Here is a 16,333-nt window from a genome sequence, read left to right on the forward strand (position 1 = left end):
CTATGAATGATTTGGTTACACTGACTGATGTTAACCAAAAATGGGTGTAAGTAATTGCCACTGATAAGTGGGCTGAAGACACAGCCTTTTCTCACCTACACCAGGGGCTCATGATAATGGAGAGAGGTGCCTATGTGTGTCTGTTGGCGAGTTTGTCCCTGCCATATAGCCCAAAACCCCTGGATCAATAAGCTTAATAGCAAAAGCTAGATGTAAAACTAATAACCTGCCAAACATGAACTATATGAAAGGCCTTCTGCAGTCATTATAGGTTCACTGACAGAACACCACTTGGAAGTGGGATGACGTGATGGTAAGGAGGAGGCTGGACATCCTCTGTATCCAGGAGACAAGATAAAAGAGTAGTGTTGCAAAGGCACTTTGCTTGGGATCTAGATTCTACTAGTCAGGGACAGAGCAGACTAGAAATTGTGTGGGAATTTGGGGTGAGAGAGAGAGAGAGGGGCTTCGGAAGACAATGGTGCATGTCATCAGAATTAGTGACACATTCATGGCAATCAGACTCCGAATCTCAGCCTATGCAACACAGCAGGATTGTTTTGCCAAGAAAAAAAGTGCATTAATTCAGGAAATGCAGGACCTAGCAGATAAAGCAAGACAACATAAGTTTCTTTTATAATGTGGATATGAATGCTCATATTGAGATAGACAGAACAGAATATGAGGACATCCTGGGATTATATATTTGGGGCAACAAGAATAAAGAGGAGAAACCATTCTAGCCTTCTGTCTGGCAAATGGCTTGATAGTGCCTAACACATGGATTCCATGTGTTGGCCACCATAAAACCACTTGCCAGACAGAAGGCTAGAACGTGCTGTGAATGCTGATATGGCTACTGTATTATATTAAGGGAGGGCAGGTGTAAGTCAGCCAGGGGTGAGGAGGTTTTGTCAATCAGCAAGTACTATGTGGCAGGAATTACAGTGACCTATGTGTTGTTAATTTTGTATGCCTCAAAAAGTGATACTTCTGTAATTTATAAAGAAACTGGAAAATATTCATGTTCACCAATCAGTACAAAATAAATGAGCGTTGTGGCACATTCTATGTTGCAGCAACATCCTAAATATCTGTTTTAATTATCTATAGGAACAGCAAGGATATTGAAATACTATGAATGCAAATTCAGTTATCTTCTTCTGGCTTTTTCCCAGTTAGGGGTCACCACAGCAAATCACTGTCTGATCATGATTGGCAGTGGAGTTTTACAGTGCTGAGTTGCCAGCCCAGTGCCCAACCTTCCACAGAAGGAACACACACACTCACACCTAGGGCCAGTTTAGTGTGTCCAATCCACCTGCAGCATGTCTTTGAGATGAAACCGTAATACCCGGAGAAAACCCACGTGACTACAGAAGGCACCCCAGCTGAGGATCAAACTGGAGAACCTCTTGCTGTGAGGCAGCAATGCTAACCACTGCACCACAATGGCTGCCCACAAATTCAGTTGTTATATAATGGTTAAATAATTGATAACCTCCAAGAATTTCTAAAAATTAACAAAATAAAAATACAAAATCATTATTATTTTTATCACATTATTGCAATTGATGTATTATGCTAACTGTATAAAAAGCAGCTTTCATTTTGGTAGTACTTTTAAAATCTGCAAATTGCAGTTGAAATCAGTAGAGGCATCATTGGAGGTATTCAGCAAAGCTTAACATTTATTTAAAGTGGTAATTACTGTGAGCCTTTTTAACCTACTTTTGGCCAGTGCGGCTAAAGTAGATAAGCATGTAAAAACATGTATCTGACATGCAGCTCTGGCCACATTCCGTGACATATGCCAAAAAAAAAAAAGAACAGCTCACAATAATTACCGATTCACATCAGTGTCAAGCTTTCCTGGATACCCCCTATAATTTAATGGAAATGCTTTCAAATGTTTTAATTTTTCTGGTCTTTTTGGTAAAGAGTGAGAAATATTAGCACTTTCTTTAAGTCTGCTTCTGTTATGTTTATTTTATGCATCTAATCTCCTTATATTTCCTCTGCACAGAGCACAAAACCTGGTAATCGAGGACTGTTTGCCTTTCAAAACAGCTTCAGTACTGCAGACTTATGATTCAAGGGTTCTTTCAACATTTTATTTTATTTTATTTATTTATATTTGTTTACCAGGGTAGTGCACTTATCAATACTGACCAATTTAAAAAATGTTTATTTTATAAACATACTGCTAGAAAGCTGGTGGTGCTGTGGTAGCTTTGTCACCTCACAGTAAGACGTTGTCCTGTTCGATTCTCAGCTAGAGTGTCTTCTGTGTGAAGACATGCATGAATGGGATACCTTCATTGAAGGTTGTGCATCAGGGCCGGCAACTTGGCATGTAAAAATCTACTACCAATCATTAGTGGACCGGAGTGCTGCTGTGGCGTCCCTAACTTGGAAAAGCCGAAAGACATACACTGCTAGAAAGATTACTGTAGTACCAAGAAAATGAACTGGAATAAGTAGCATACGAACAGCTGTTCTGCTTGATTTAGAAGGTAAATGCATAAGGATACTCTAATATAGTTAACAAAGGCACAATTTATAATAATAACTAAAAAGAGTAGTTATGCTTACCAATGCATTTATATATACATGTAGAGTCTAATAATCACAAACACAATAAATAATCACTTTGTTTTAGTCATGGTTAGATTTTAATTTCAGGGTTCGGCTGTTAGCAAAATGCTGTCTGTGTTAAGGATGACCTACTACTAGCGGTCGACTACAAAGTGGGAGACTTTCACCTCATCAGTCATGCTCTTTTTTTCCCCCAAAAAAAGTAATTGTTGATCCTTTTTTTATGACAGTGCAGACAATGATTCACATTTTTTTTTAGTTTTTATATTTCTTTGTTTTGGGCAACCATGCAGTTAGTGAATATAAGTAGAGGGGTGAGGGCAAAGTCTCTCACGTGAGAGATGCAGTGGGGCTTCAACCCCTATTAAAACCCTTTTTATTATGTTTCACATTTAAATGAAACTACACCCAGTTGTAAGTGTCCAGGTGTTTATTCATCACTCAGTGATACACAGTGTAACCTTCAGGCTGAAAGTGGATTGTTCTCCATATGTGATATGATTTAGGGTCAGGTGATGGTGCCTTTTTGTAGAGCTAAGGACATGGTCACATGATATACTTCAACAAAATATATTCTTTATTTTATAAGTCCAGTTTATAATTTTGACTAAATATATAATTAACATAATACAATTCTTGCTGTCTCTTTTTATAATATATCTTTTTATTTTATTTTCCTCCCTGAAAGTTTCCTTTTAGGCCTAGCATAGGTCAAATAATGGTACCGTGAGTAAAACATTAGCTAGTTCAACGAACAGAGAGGTTAATAGTAAATGGAATCCCCTCAAGTGAAAAGATGGTTACCAGTGGACTACTAAAGTACTTAGATACTGTTCTTTTCAGTGTCAACATAAGTGACATTGCAGAAGGTCTGGAAAGAAATGTATGCCTTTCTCCTGATGACCTAAAACTATACAAAAGATATATGAGGTGAAGAATGAAAAAAAGAGAGCTGACAGGATATTGCAATATCTAAAACATAACAGTTTAGATTCAGTACAAAATACAGAACAGTGTATTTTGGAAGCAATAATCTGCAGATGGGTTCCAATGATGTGGAGGGATAGAGCTCTCACTAAGACTTAGGTGTTCAGAGTTTGGTTTGCATCTCAGGCACCAGCTGGAACTAGCTCATGAAAGAGAGGGGGAAAGGGGTCAGCCTGCATGCCTCTATCAAGGATGAAGGGTGGATGCACACCTGTGGTGTATGCAAAGTGCACTAATTTATCCAGAGAAGACTAGAAAAATGTGCATAATGGTTTTTTTCCATGAGGTGGGCTCTTCTGCAGGCTTCTGCCATTTGTGAAAGTAAGTTACATTCTCAAACTATGACCATTGCATGCTCTCCTGTGAGAATGTTGACTGGACATGCTCAGGGAGTTATAGCATAAATAAGGAAAGCCCTTATGGCAAGCCCTGATGGCTGCCTGAGTGATAACCTCTGCAATCATCTCTCACCTCACAGTGAACAAACAGACTGAGAACATTTCTAACCCAGTGAGGAATGATTGGGATAAGATGGATCACAAAGTGATGGTTGTCAGGCAGCAAGGGTCTAAAAATATAATAATGTGGAAAAAGAGTTCTTGACTGGAAAGGAGTTAGCAATTGGGGATACTCTTATTACATGATTTATTAGTAAGCAAGCTGTGTGACAAAGTGACAAAAAGGAAGATAGAGTTTTTGTATGCATAGGAAAAGGCATCACCAGTTGAAAACAGGCTATTATTTCCCAGTGTAGAAAGATGGTAAGCTCCTGTGTGGGACACTGTATTCAGTTCAAGGGACTTCATTTTACCAAGACATAGACAGAAAAGAAGCAGCACCGAGGGGGGAGGGAAGAGAAATGGTAAATGACCTTCATCAGAATCCATTTAAGGAGACACTTCTGTCATATGTGCAGTATTGAACACAAGAAGGCAGAGGGGACGTGACAGAAGCATTTAAACACCTCATAGGAATCCATAGTGTCCTAGTGGGTGCATTTGTTCTGAAGAGAAGATTTATGAAAACAAGCGAATTCAGTCAGTAGATACAGGGAGGAAGTCTGAAGGAGATAGAAGGACTTTTTAATGGGAAGGAAGATTGATGGCTGAAACAGCATCTACAGAGATAGTAGCATCAACGCCATGACACAATTCAAGAGTAAAACAAACCAGATATAAGATAATTCTTAATACACGAGGAATGACAATAACAAGTAAACACTCACTTAAGTATGATCTGCAGTTTACCTAGAAGACAGAAGTAATCATTCTCTTAAGTATGATCTGCAGTTTATCTAGAAGACAGAAGTAATCACTCTCTTAAGTATGATCTGCAGTTTACCTAGAAGACAGAAGTAATCATTCTCTTAAGTATGATCTGCAGTTTATCTAGAAGACAGAAGTAATCACTCTCTTAAGTATGATCTGCAGTTTACCTAGAAGACAGAAGTAATCACTCTCTTAAATATGATCTGCAGTTTAGTTAGAAGACAGAAGTGTGTCAGATTATGGTGGGTCAAGTGGACTTTATCTTCCATCAGATTTATGTTTCTATGTAACAACTAATAAATAAATAAAACAGCATAAGAGAAACATTTTGAAGATATGATTGTGACACATCATTTGGAGAAATGGATTATTTAAGATTACCTTTAATTTAGTGTCATATATGGAAATAAGATACATAAAAAAAGCTAATGCTAGAATGTAGATGTCAGGAAAGCTATCAAAGGAAAGAAGGACTGCAGAAAAAAGTGGGAAATCGAAAAGACAGACCAGGTTAAGAACGAATACTTGTTGGTTGGTTCATAAAGAGGCTGAGACAGCAGTTGCAATAGCAAATAACAGGCCTAAAATACTGGAAAAAAATATGTTGATTTTCTTACTTAGTGTCCTGCTGTAAGAACCCGCAAGGGATCAATCAAAGACCCCTCTCCCCACATGTACGGTACCATACACCCTCCAACATCATTACATTTCTACATTCTAATTATTTCTCTCATCTAGCACATAATCTAGAGTTAAAAATGATTATTATTCCCCTGCTCACAGGGTGAAGGCCCATACTCTGTGACCTGTTTTCATACTTTACACTACTTCATTTTTTCAAAAACATCTGCACTTGTAAGGTACTCACTTCTGCCCCATATCTAAAACATCACTGTTTTGTCACCCCTTCAATCAGCGCTACATGAATGAAGACTCTTTCATCTTAAAATCCAACTATACCACCAAACAAACGAGACAAAGCACCAAGCAGTAATACAATTAAGGTTGATTGCTTTCATTCATTATCATTAGACACAATTTCATCAGAACAAAATAATATGACATGAAATACCCCCAGGTTATGTGACTAAACCTATTTTTTTTTTATGCAAAATAGATATATTCATGAAAGTTAAAACTACATAAAGGTACACAATTCCTAAAACAATTAAGTACTGATGGATTTTAAAATTTATTTAATATTAATCATGTCATTTATTCCTGGTGCTCTGTCCACACCAGTGTATCTGTTTGCATTCAAGCATGTTATGAAAATCACCACAGACTGATTTATCATAAACATTGTCCAATACAAAAGAATAAGTTTCCAGAAATTTCCAGAAACCAATACATGAAGGAGCATATTTGGCTAAGGCGTTAGTAAAATCTTTATTTTTAATTTCCAACGTGTGTTCATAAATGTTCTGCAAGAGCTTCCTCACAGGTCACCAAATAAACTACACCTATGGAGTTACAACTAAATCTAGACCTAGCTGTTGCTGTAATGTTAGAATGTTTTAAAAAGCAGTGTGTCCTGCACTAATATACCTGCACTGTTTTCAGCCATAACATGAACATCTATCAAAAGGACCAACATATCTAAAACTGAGTTGTTTACAATAAACCGTTACTGTTACATAATGTTTTGTAACAAAATGTAGATGTGTATCCAATAATTTAAGTTTATTATTATCTATAATACTTTTCCAATTATCTGTGATAATCTTTTTTATGTCCACCATATCAGTACAGCTGGAACAGCAAAAGTCAGGCTGTGCTTCTTGTGTTCAGTGTGAGATTTATCTTTAACTTCATGCCTATTAATGAGAATAGGCTAAAATCTAATCTATCTATTCGACTTAACATTAACTTCATAAATTATTTTATCTAGTCTTTCACTATTGTAACCCCTAACATCACTAACAACTAAGCAGAAACGTGTCTTTTCTCTCAGTGGAGAAAAAGTTCTTAAGAATATTTCACAAAGTCCATGATAATTGTCAGTCTACATTTGTATGCTGAAAATGACTCCTGCAGAATATACAGACATCTACTATATTACTTTATTATAGCTTAATTAAAGATGTTCAGATATATTAGACCCAGGAAAACTGTCATTTTACTCTATGTATAAGTGCATCTCAGTTCACACTATAGAGTGTGTTTTGTCCTAACAAATGTAGGAGGATTGTTTGCCAAAGTACATTTTCAATAGCTCACACTTTACTGAGTATAACTTAATGATGGTAAAGAGTTTCTCTGGAAATTCTGAGTACTATAAATATGAAGCTATGTGGGATTAATGGAATAAGGACTGAACCTGACGCTGCAGTCCCTTTGAGTATTACACCTAATCTAAGCTACAGTGCCCTTAAAGTTAACATATATATGTAGGATGAACACAGAGACACAGCCCCTTCCATCAACTTTAAAGCCATCCTCAAAACTACTTTAACAGCATGAAATCAATTTGTGCATTCAGAATTTGTCTTTAAAAGTAACTGGACTTGCAATTATGGGCTTTTGACTTCTAATAGGGGGTCAACTGTTGTGCATGAAGACTGCTTCTGTGTGTGTGTGTGTGTGTGTGTGTGTGTGTGTGTGTGTGTGTGTGTGTGTGTGTGTGTGTGTGTGTGTGTCTGTGTGTGTTTGTATTGTGTGTAAGCACAAATGCGTTGTGTGTGCATGTTTAAGGCATATTGTATGTGGTAGCATTCCAGCAATGCTGCAGTCAGTGAGAAGCATATTTCTCTCACGGTACAAAGACATTGGAGTGCAGCTCACTTCACAAGAGTTTGTGTAACTTTTCATCCAACCAACAATATTTTATTTTTCTGTTTTATTGAAATCTGTCCTCTTTTGAGAAGGTTTTGGCATGTCAGTTTCCCCAAAATGAGTTTCTTGGAATCTTATTTTTTTCAAAACGGCCCCTAACCCCTGATAAAAGCACATGGAAGTTCATTATATGCATGATGCTAGTATCTCAGGAATCAGAACATGCATGTGTATTCTCTTGTTGGGACATACTTCACAGCATTTATGTTTGCACACTCTTTTTTTTCTTGTCTGTGTACAACTGAATTAATAGATTTTTAGATTCCATACCACCTTTCCATTCTGAAAATAAAAGGAAAATTAAGACAAAATACATGTCCATCCTGCAGCCTAAAATACTGAAAAGGATGATAATATGATAATCTAGGATTTACTTACTTAATGCAGTGCGCTGCTGTAAGGACCCACCAGGGATCAATCAAAGAGCCCCCACATGTGTGATACCATTGACCATCTTTGTTAATCTGGAGAGAAATCTGAAAATAGCAACAAGAAAAACATTTCAATGACAATGGCAATGTGCAGATGAGAAGACATTACACAGTGAAAATAAGAAATTCAGAATACAGTATACACACACATAAACAGATATAGACATAGATATAGATATAGATATAGATATAGATATAGATATAGATATAGACATAGACATAGACATAGACATAGACATAGATATAGATAAATTGAATTCATGATTATGGCTTTACGCTACATTACGTGCGATGTTTTGTGTGAATGGTGTCCAGTGTCGTGTGTGTATTTAGGTGCAATTTATGGTAAGTGAGTGTTTTGTAAGGGTTTTGGGTGGGAGTTTGAGTGTATGTGTGTGCGTTTGTAAGTTGTACGTGTGGGTTAGGGTAGGCAGGTTAAAGTATGAGTGTGTAAGTGCTGGATGTGTTGGTGTTTGTATATGTGTGATGTGTGTGTGTGTGTGTGTGTGTGTGTGTGTGTGTGTGTGTGTGTGTGTGTGTGTGTGTGTGTGTGTGTGTGACTGTAGAATGTCTGGGTGTGAGTTTACTTTCTTTTTTTGTTTGTGTGATCTTGGAGTTAGTATATATAAGTAGGGGGGGTGTGGGGTGCTTATTTGTAGTGTAGGTTTGTGGATGTGTGGTGTTATGTTTTTGTATGTTTTGTACTGTGGGTATTGTGTATGTGTGGTGTATGCTGTTTGTTCAGGATTTCAAATTTTGCAGTTTTGGGCTGTCAGTGTTTTGTGGATTCACTTTTATGGTTTCGAGATACTGAAATTCAAGATTTCAGTATTTTGAGATTATAAAGGGGAACTATATATAGATATAGTATGAGTGTGTGTGTGTGTGTGTGTGTGTGTGTGTGTGTGTGTGTGTGTGTGTGTGTGTGTGTGTGTGTGTGTGTGTGTGTATGTATCAAATCTATTACCTTTATCAGCATTTATAGTCACAGCTTCTACTCCTGACATATGCAGGCATCTAACCAATCAGTATTATAGAATAAAATAAATTCATCTTGTTGCCCTAGATGCTAAACATTATCATCTTGAAGATTGCTTCATAGATTTTAAAAACATGAATTGTCATAGTCAATAAACATAACTATCTACAATATACAAAACAGAGCCATTAATCTACTCCTTGAATGTAACCTTTTAGCCCATAATGAATTCCAGTGAGCACGGTTTGTTTTTGATTATGTGAGGTATAACACCTTCACTGAGAAGCAGGGACTGCTATATCTACCCAGCTATCCTGTAAGACCTGTCAGTAAATCCATCACTGACAATTCTTATATGTCAGTAAGACAGCTTCACTTGTGCAGCTAACAGAAAGTTGTTGCAATGTGATTAGTGGATATCTACAACACTGATTTGCTTTGCTGTTTTTATATTTGTTCAGGTATATTAAACTAAATTCCATTAAAATGTTGACTAAGACAAATCCAGGCTTAACACCATAAGTCATACTTTTTGAATACTTCAATACAGTAAGACATATTAGCTGTGTCGTACAAAGGGTTAACGCTCTGACCATGACTCAGGCATTGCATCAACTGGTGAGAGAGGGCAGGGGTGAGCAGCAAACACTAGCTGACCCATCCTTGAAGGAGAAGGGCGCTCCTGTCCATTGCAGTGCCAGCACTTGTTGAAGACAAAAGTACACACTTGTTGACACGCACATGCATGCAAGTACTTATAAGACAGCTATTATTATAATGAGTTGGATGAATTTTCTAGCTGACATTCCGACATTATTTTACACTGCACTGCCTAAAAACCTAACTGAAGATTTGTGTCCGGATGGCCCTAAGAAGTTGCATTAATATTTATATGTACTCCATTTGCAAAAATGCATATTTCTGTGATAAATTAGATGTTTTAGCTACAACAGCTTAAATTATTTGATGTAATTTATTTTTATTCTGCCTAAGCTCTTTTTGATCGATTCCTTTTTATTTCGCCCTGTCTACTCTAAAACCTAAAGGGGTTTTCTTCATTCTATATATTATGAAACTCTCAAACTATTAAAAGCAGTCTGCAAAATGTTAAAAATGTCTCCAACAACTGAAGACAGCCTGCAACTTCTTGTTCACAAAATATGCATTTAATCAGCAAGCTAGTACTGCCTCTGTAACTATAGTATGCAAACAATGTGCTTACGACATTGGTCTAAGGACTGTTTGTAGAATGGCTAAAAACAGATGTCTGACATTGTGTATTTCTTCTTGTTATTGCAAACTATCACTGTTACCTCATTGTTTTTATCTTTTCCAATTATTTCCTGTAGGAGACATCAACATACACTGCTGTCCTTATCGGTGTATATCGAGAAGGCACAGTAACTCAATATATTTCATGTTACTTGTATGAAAATAAAGGGAGGCCTACAGTGAGATAACAGTTATAATAAACATAGGAGTCATAGGGCTACTAGGATCTAGCTGTCTGCACAATAGGAATCATTTACTTATTCTTTTCATTCTATGTAATACTATTTTTATATTTCTTTTTATTTCGACATTCCAATAACAACCACAACACAATTTACTATGTCTGTGCAATGGTATACTTTTTTAACCGCTAAATTACTTTTTTGCTTTATTGCACTGCATATTATGCCATGACTTCCTGAAACAAGGTTAATTTATGTTAAAAAAATATAAAAATGCATTCATATCGTACAACTTCTTCTGTACTAATGCTGTGTTCTTCCTTATTCTGTCTTTTAAAATGGTTTAAGTTTATTGCACACCCTCTTCGTATAATATGTGTGCTGTAACCACCAGGATCCTATATTCTGTGGAATTGTAAGAAATTGGACTGCATAAAAATGTTCTCATATTCCAGCTCCAAGAAGTACCATAACCCAGACCAACTCAATATAAACAAATGCATTCCCATGTAAAAATAACAATATTAAAGACAGCATTAATTTTAGGCTCACTGGGTCCTAGGTTTTTACTAAGATTCTGGCCAAAGGAGACCATCAAAAAGCTCAGCCACATTACCTAATACTGTGGGAAACTGACAATGTCCCCCATTTCTCTATATATCCCCAGTGACAATTTGTAGTCATCCATCCTCTCATACAGTTTGGCTTTAAAGGTTGCTAGGAAAGTACTTGGCTTGATAGGTACGGGCAACCTATTAAAGAAATGGGGTAAACAGTGGGTTAGGCATCTCTCACACTGGTAGTATATTATGCTTTAAGCAGATGGAACACGGTAGAAAGGTAACATGACTAGCAGTAATTTTGGCAGACTGGAACCACACATGGTATGTGTGCTGATGTTTGTATCTATGTTTGCGTGTTCTTTATTATTGAATCACACTGCAGTGTGTACCTTAACATTTGTCACAACCACACAACTCATCTGTTCCTACAAGATTAACATTATCTCTACCTGTGCCAGTAACCACCATGCCACTATTAATTATGGAGATCTTACATTTAGTCACATTCTATTTGTTAGGTGTTGAAACGTCAAAGCAGGAAAACCAACTGCTTCCTATTGTTAACATTTCAACATAACACTGGCTAGGGCACAAATGACATCCTTGTTTGCGGCTTTTAAAGCAGGACGAGAAGGTGAATTTGATGTTTTTTCCTATTTTCTTCATTTTCACTAAAGTTCTGCAATCCTGGAGGTACTCTATAAAAATGTTTGAAGCTGTGAAGGCTTAGCTCCAATGTTGGAAGTGCAGGGGGTCTTGCATCCCTGTAAAAAGGTGATTTTTGTGCTTTTTTTCAACATTGGGAGCATCACTGTTTTGAGTTTTAACCTCTCAAGCTTTTAGACCTTTTTATTTTTTAGTAATCATGTGCCATATAATTTGCTCATGATTCTCCACAGTGGATCCATTGATTATGATTATTTTGAAGCAACTTCATTCCTGTTAATACACCAGTATGTATGTATGTATATATGTCTTTCGACAACAGCCCTTTCTGTTAATACACCAGTAATACATTTAAAAATATACTTTTAATGCCTATGGATGTTTTTCATGAATAAATCTTGATTAACTAAACTAGCATCTGTGGACCTTTCAAGGTTAGAAATTGTGCAATTCACATATACCAAAGAAAAAAGTACTTTAACTGTACCCAGTCTGCAAAAATCTAGTGTGTAAACAATGTGCTATAACTCTAAGTTACACTGTACTAATCTTTTTGGAAGCATTAATAAGATAAAACACAACATCCTTTATATATACAGATTGCACATATGTTATACCAGAATAAAATAAATATTGTGATTTCTTTTTTAAGATGGTGTGGCTGAAAATGGTTCATGTAACCCAATCCACTAACTTCCAAACTAGTGAAATAAGAATAAAACTGAAGTATTGACAATTATGTGGACTAATAGTGCAAGTTACCTTCTAGAGCAATGGACAAAAAGTGAATTTTTATCATTTAAGAATAGACTGATATTGTAGCCTAATGCAAAACAAAGAAAAAGAACACCATTAAGATTTTAACAATGTATGATTGTTGGATGAAAGGTTTTTAGCTTACATTTCAACATATCACAACAGTAAGACCAATGCAGTTTTAATGCAGTGCAACTTGCAAGTGTCAGTGGCTCAACAGCATACTCACCTTTGATGCCTAATAGGCCCAAAGGCTGTGGTTTCTCTTCTCAAACCAGTTGTTTGGATTCTTTCCCAATACTGGCACAGTAGTAGCAGAAGGGAGTTAGTACACTCCTGAATATGCCTTCCATCAGATGAGATATTAAACTAAGGTCTTCTCTTTTTTAATTTCTCCAGATCTTTTGGGTTTCTAATATGATTACAGGAATGGACCCCATTCCTAAGTCAAAGTACAATTAAAGTTCATGAAATTAGCATTAATTTACTCTTTGATGTCAGCCAGAAGTGCTCTTCTCAACACCCGCAATGTGCCCAGTAATGCCTCCTTCTGCAATTTGTATGGGGTACAAGTATTGGTAACATATCTAAATATGATTATAGATTCTTTTTTATAAGACCTATTGGAAATGTCGGGGTATCTTTCTTCCACATTGCTCTCATTTCTGCTGGCAAATCCTGATATTTTATGACTTTGTGTCTCTCTGTACACAAGACACTGTAGTCACTAGGTGTGGTGATTTCAATGATCGATGCTACTTCTGTCTTATTTTCATGGACAGCTATATCCAGTTTTCTTGCATCTGTCTTTTCCCATCTGACTGAACTGGTGGTAGTTCAGGTGGATATAAAAGATCGTATGGCAATCATTGAAAAAGGAGCAGGGGAAGTGCCCTGGCCAAATTTTTCCTCATCAGTATAAGTGTCAACTTGGATCTCCTGAAAACAAGACACTGGCCTAATGAGTCTAACCTATCAACAAAGAATACATAAATAATTAAATACTGGGTTACAGTTATTAGTGTTTAAAAATGCAACAACATTAGTTTTGGTTTGCTGTGAGATAGAAATAAAAGCTGATTCAGCTTAATGTAATTTGATATCCACATGATAAATTACAAAGACTCCTCGCAAATCAGGCATTTAGCAGGTAGTTTACATGAGTAAAATATACCTCAGACAGATACTCTATGTGCTGTATTCATTGATTTTACTATTTTAATAACCTTCTCAAATTTAATCCCTGTTAATGACATTTTATGAATTGAAAACCATGTTAACATTTAAATATTGAAATTCACCACTGAGGACAGGGTTAGGTAGCATGTTTCTGTTCGACAGTCTACCCATTTCAGCCTTTATCTTGCATCACTTTCATACTCACTAGGTAAAACCATATAAGCTCTGCTCACTTGGAAAATTATGATCCACAGAAACTTAAAATCCTACCTGCCATGGCCAGCTGTTTGGAATTGCTTCAACACCTCCAACGACTTTACCAGACAAATTTGGTTTGTTTGAAGGTACGCCACAGCTGTAGGCTGAAGAAAAATGATAATTAACTAGATGAAACTAACAAAATCCTTAAAAGGCTTTATTTCTTAAAATGCGGTTAGTCATACTCACCGCTAGCTACCAGAAGACTTGTTAAAAGCAGGCTGATCATTGTGACTGTCTGAAAAACACGGAAATTGTATCCTATTTATATATCTGTACTGCAGTACTGACCAGTAATTTTCTGTTTCTTTATCTTAAGGATGTCTTGAATTATATGATGGATAACCTTTAAGCAACTGTTAATATTAAAGCAGCATACAATGTTTGTTGACCTTCAAAACCTTTTGATAAGACGCCTGCCAATGTTTCTGTGCAGGCAGCTTGAGCATTAGTCCTTAGTTTGAAATAGGTTTTGTACAATGCCTTTATATTAAGAATGATCAACACAATGTGGTTGCAAACCCGAATTCAGGACACTATCTTTTTTCACAGTAGATCATGAAATGGTGAAAGATGCTTGAGTCTCTGGAAAAATGTAAAATCAGTATTATTATTCTACAAATAATCAGGGCTCTACCATGATGCTTTTTTTCTTTGATGCTAACAAGGCACTATTTACATTATTATTTATATTACCATTTATAAATTTTGTCACAGTTCATCTCATACAGCATCTGCATTTGGTGATTCATTCGTGTCTATATTAGAATACCGAACATTCAGAATTTTGAGTGTTCTAATATTGAACCCTATTAATCAAAAATTTAAAACATCAAACATACAGAACAGCGAATTTTTTCCTAGGGAAAACATTTTCTGTTCCAAAACACATACACACAACATAAGCACACCAAACAAACAGCAATCCACACACATACACCTAAACTCTTACACCTAACCCTACACTAAACTATACATACACCACTAACTATCTACTTACCTTAACCCAAACCCTAACCCTAAGGTCCATCACTATAGCACAGTCACCTCACCCGCGCCTTAACCCTAACTCACCTACCCTGCCCTAACCCTCATGTCCACACAGTCACACACTTACCTGACCCGTGCCCTAACCCCAACTCACCTAACCTGCCCTAACCCTCATGTCCACACAATCGTACACTTACCTGAACCCAAATCATAACTTTCCACCACAGCGCTGAAAATACCGAAGCAACAGAAACGGACAACCAAATTCTTTCCCGAAGAAAACATTTGGTTTTCTCTTTCTTCGATATTTTCAGCATTCGCTGAAAACGGGTCGATATTAGAACACTCAAAACTTTGAAAGTTCAGTGTTCTAATATAGACCCATTCTTTACTGTCTCTGATGTAGGACCTTCCCCTAATTCAGTGCTTACACTGTGTTGTATCAGGATCGTAGTTTATATTCACATGCAAGCATGTTTGCCCAGTGCTATAGTGCGACCAGGAGTTAGTGCCTGCAAAGAGAGAATATTTGTATTAACCTCACAGTATTTACACCGCTGCATTTTCATTAAGTCCATTAATATTTCTGTGCTATTAACATATGGTATTTTAATGGTCATTGTTTCTGAAAAAAATCAGCAGCGTACACAGGCCAAAAACCCAGCATAATGCTTTATTTATAAAACAATTAGAGTTTACAGGACATCAAAAAGAGTCTTGTGACTCTAGATAAATACTTATCAATTGTATGCCCTCATGGCTGCAACATTTCCTTCCAGTGTCTACCTGCCAAGTTCTCCATAGGTGTTTCTGTGTTGACAGTGGTGAATACATGTTTCTGGTGAGCTAGAATAGAATTCCAGAAAGGGATCCTGAGGAATGGCAGTCAAATCCAAGGAAGAAAGCATGTGTAAATTACTCCTTCCCAACTCAGGGCTGTAGTACAAAAGTAAAAATATATGTCTTTTTTGACATGCTGTAAACCATAATTGTCTTTTTTGTCATTTTTACCATTATTTATTGCCATGGTAATACTTTACTCTTGAACAGACAGTGAGTAAAGAAATGAAAAAGAAACTGACTACAGTAGTTGCCTTTTCAGAATTTGTACTGTACATTTTAGCTTGCAGATCAAAAATATGTCAAACAAAACTGATCTTGATGACTCTTGGCGTGGTACATGGCATCTATCAATTTGGATGGCTCACCTCTAACTTGATTTTAGCCTACCAACTCAACAAAACAATAAGTAAAAAGATATATGTCTGAAATATTCAAGCCAAGTCTAAAGAGGCAAATTGGTAAAAAACAAAAAATACACTACCTTGGACTTGATTCTTGGATGGTTATATTCACTAAAACTACTTGC

General features: G+C 36.5%; 1 protein-coding gene across 1 annotated transcript in view; it reads right to left on the reverse strand.

The window, feature by feature from the left end:
- LOC122793775 (chymotrypsin-like elastase family member 2A) overlaps positions 1–14,537 on the reverse strand; it is a 48,436-nt gene extending 33,899 nt beyond the window's left edge. Inside the window, exons 1-3 of the mRNA XM_044061965.1 lie at positions 14,164–14,537; positions 13,987–14,078; positions 8,067–8,164 (exon numbers count right to left, since the gene is read on the reverse strand). Coding sequence (XP_043917900.1) covers positions 8,067–8,164; positions 13,987–14,078; positions 14,164–14,203 — 230 coding nt within the window. The 5' untranslated portion in view covers positions 14,204–14,537. The remainder of the gene's footprint in view (positions 1–8,066; positions 8,165–13,986; positions 14,079–14,163) is intronic.
- Positions 14,538–16,333: the final 1,796 nt, after the last annotated feature.

The sequence above is a fragment of the Protopterus annectens genome, chromosome 2.part0 (assembly GCF_019279795.1).
Source record: "Protopterus annectens isolate FY-2018-M chromosome 2.part0, PAN1.0, whole genome shotgun sequence".
Taxonomy (NCBI): Eukaryota; Metazoa; Chordata; order Ceratodontiformes; family Protopteridae; genus Protopterus; species Protopterus annectens.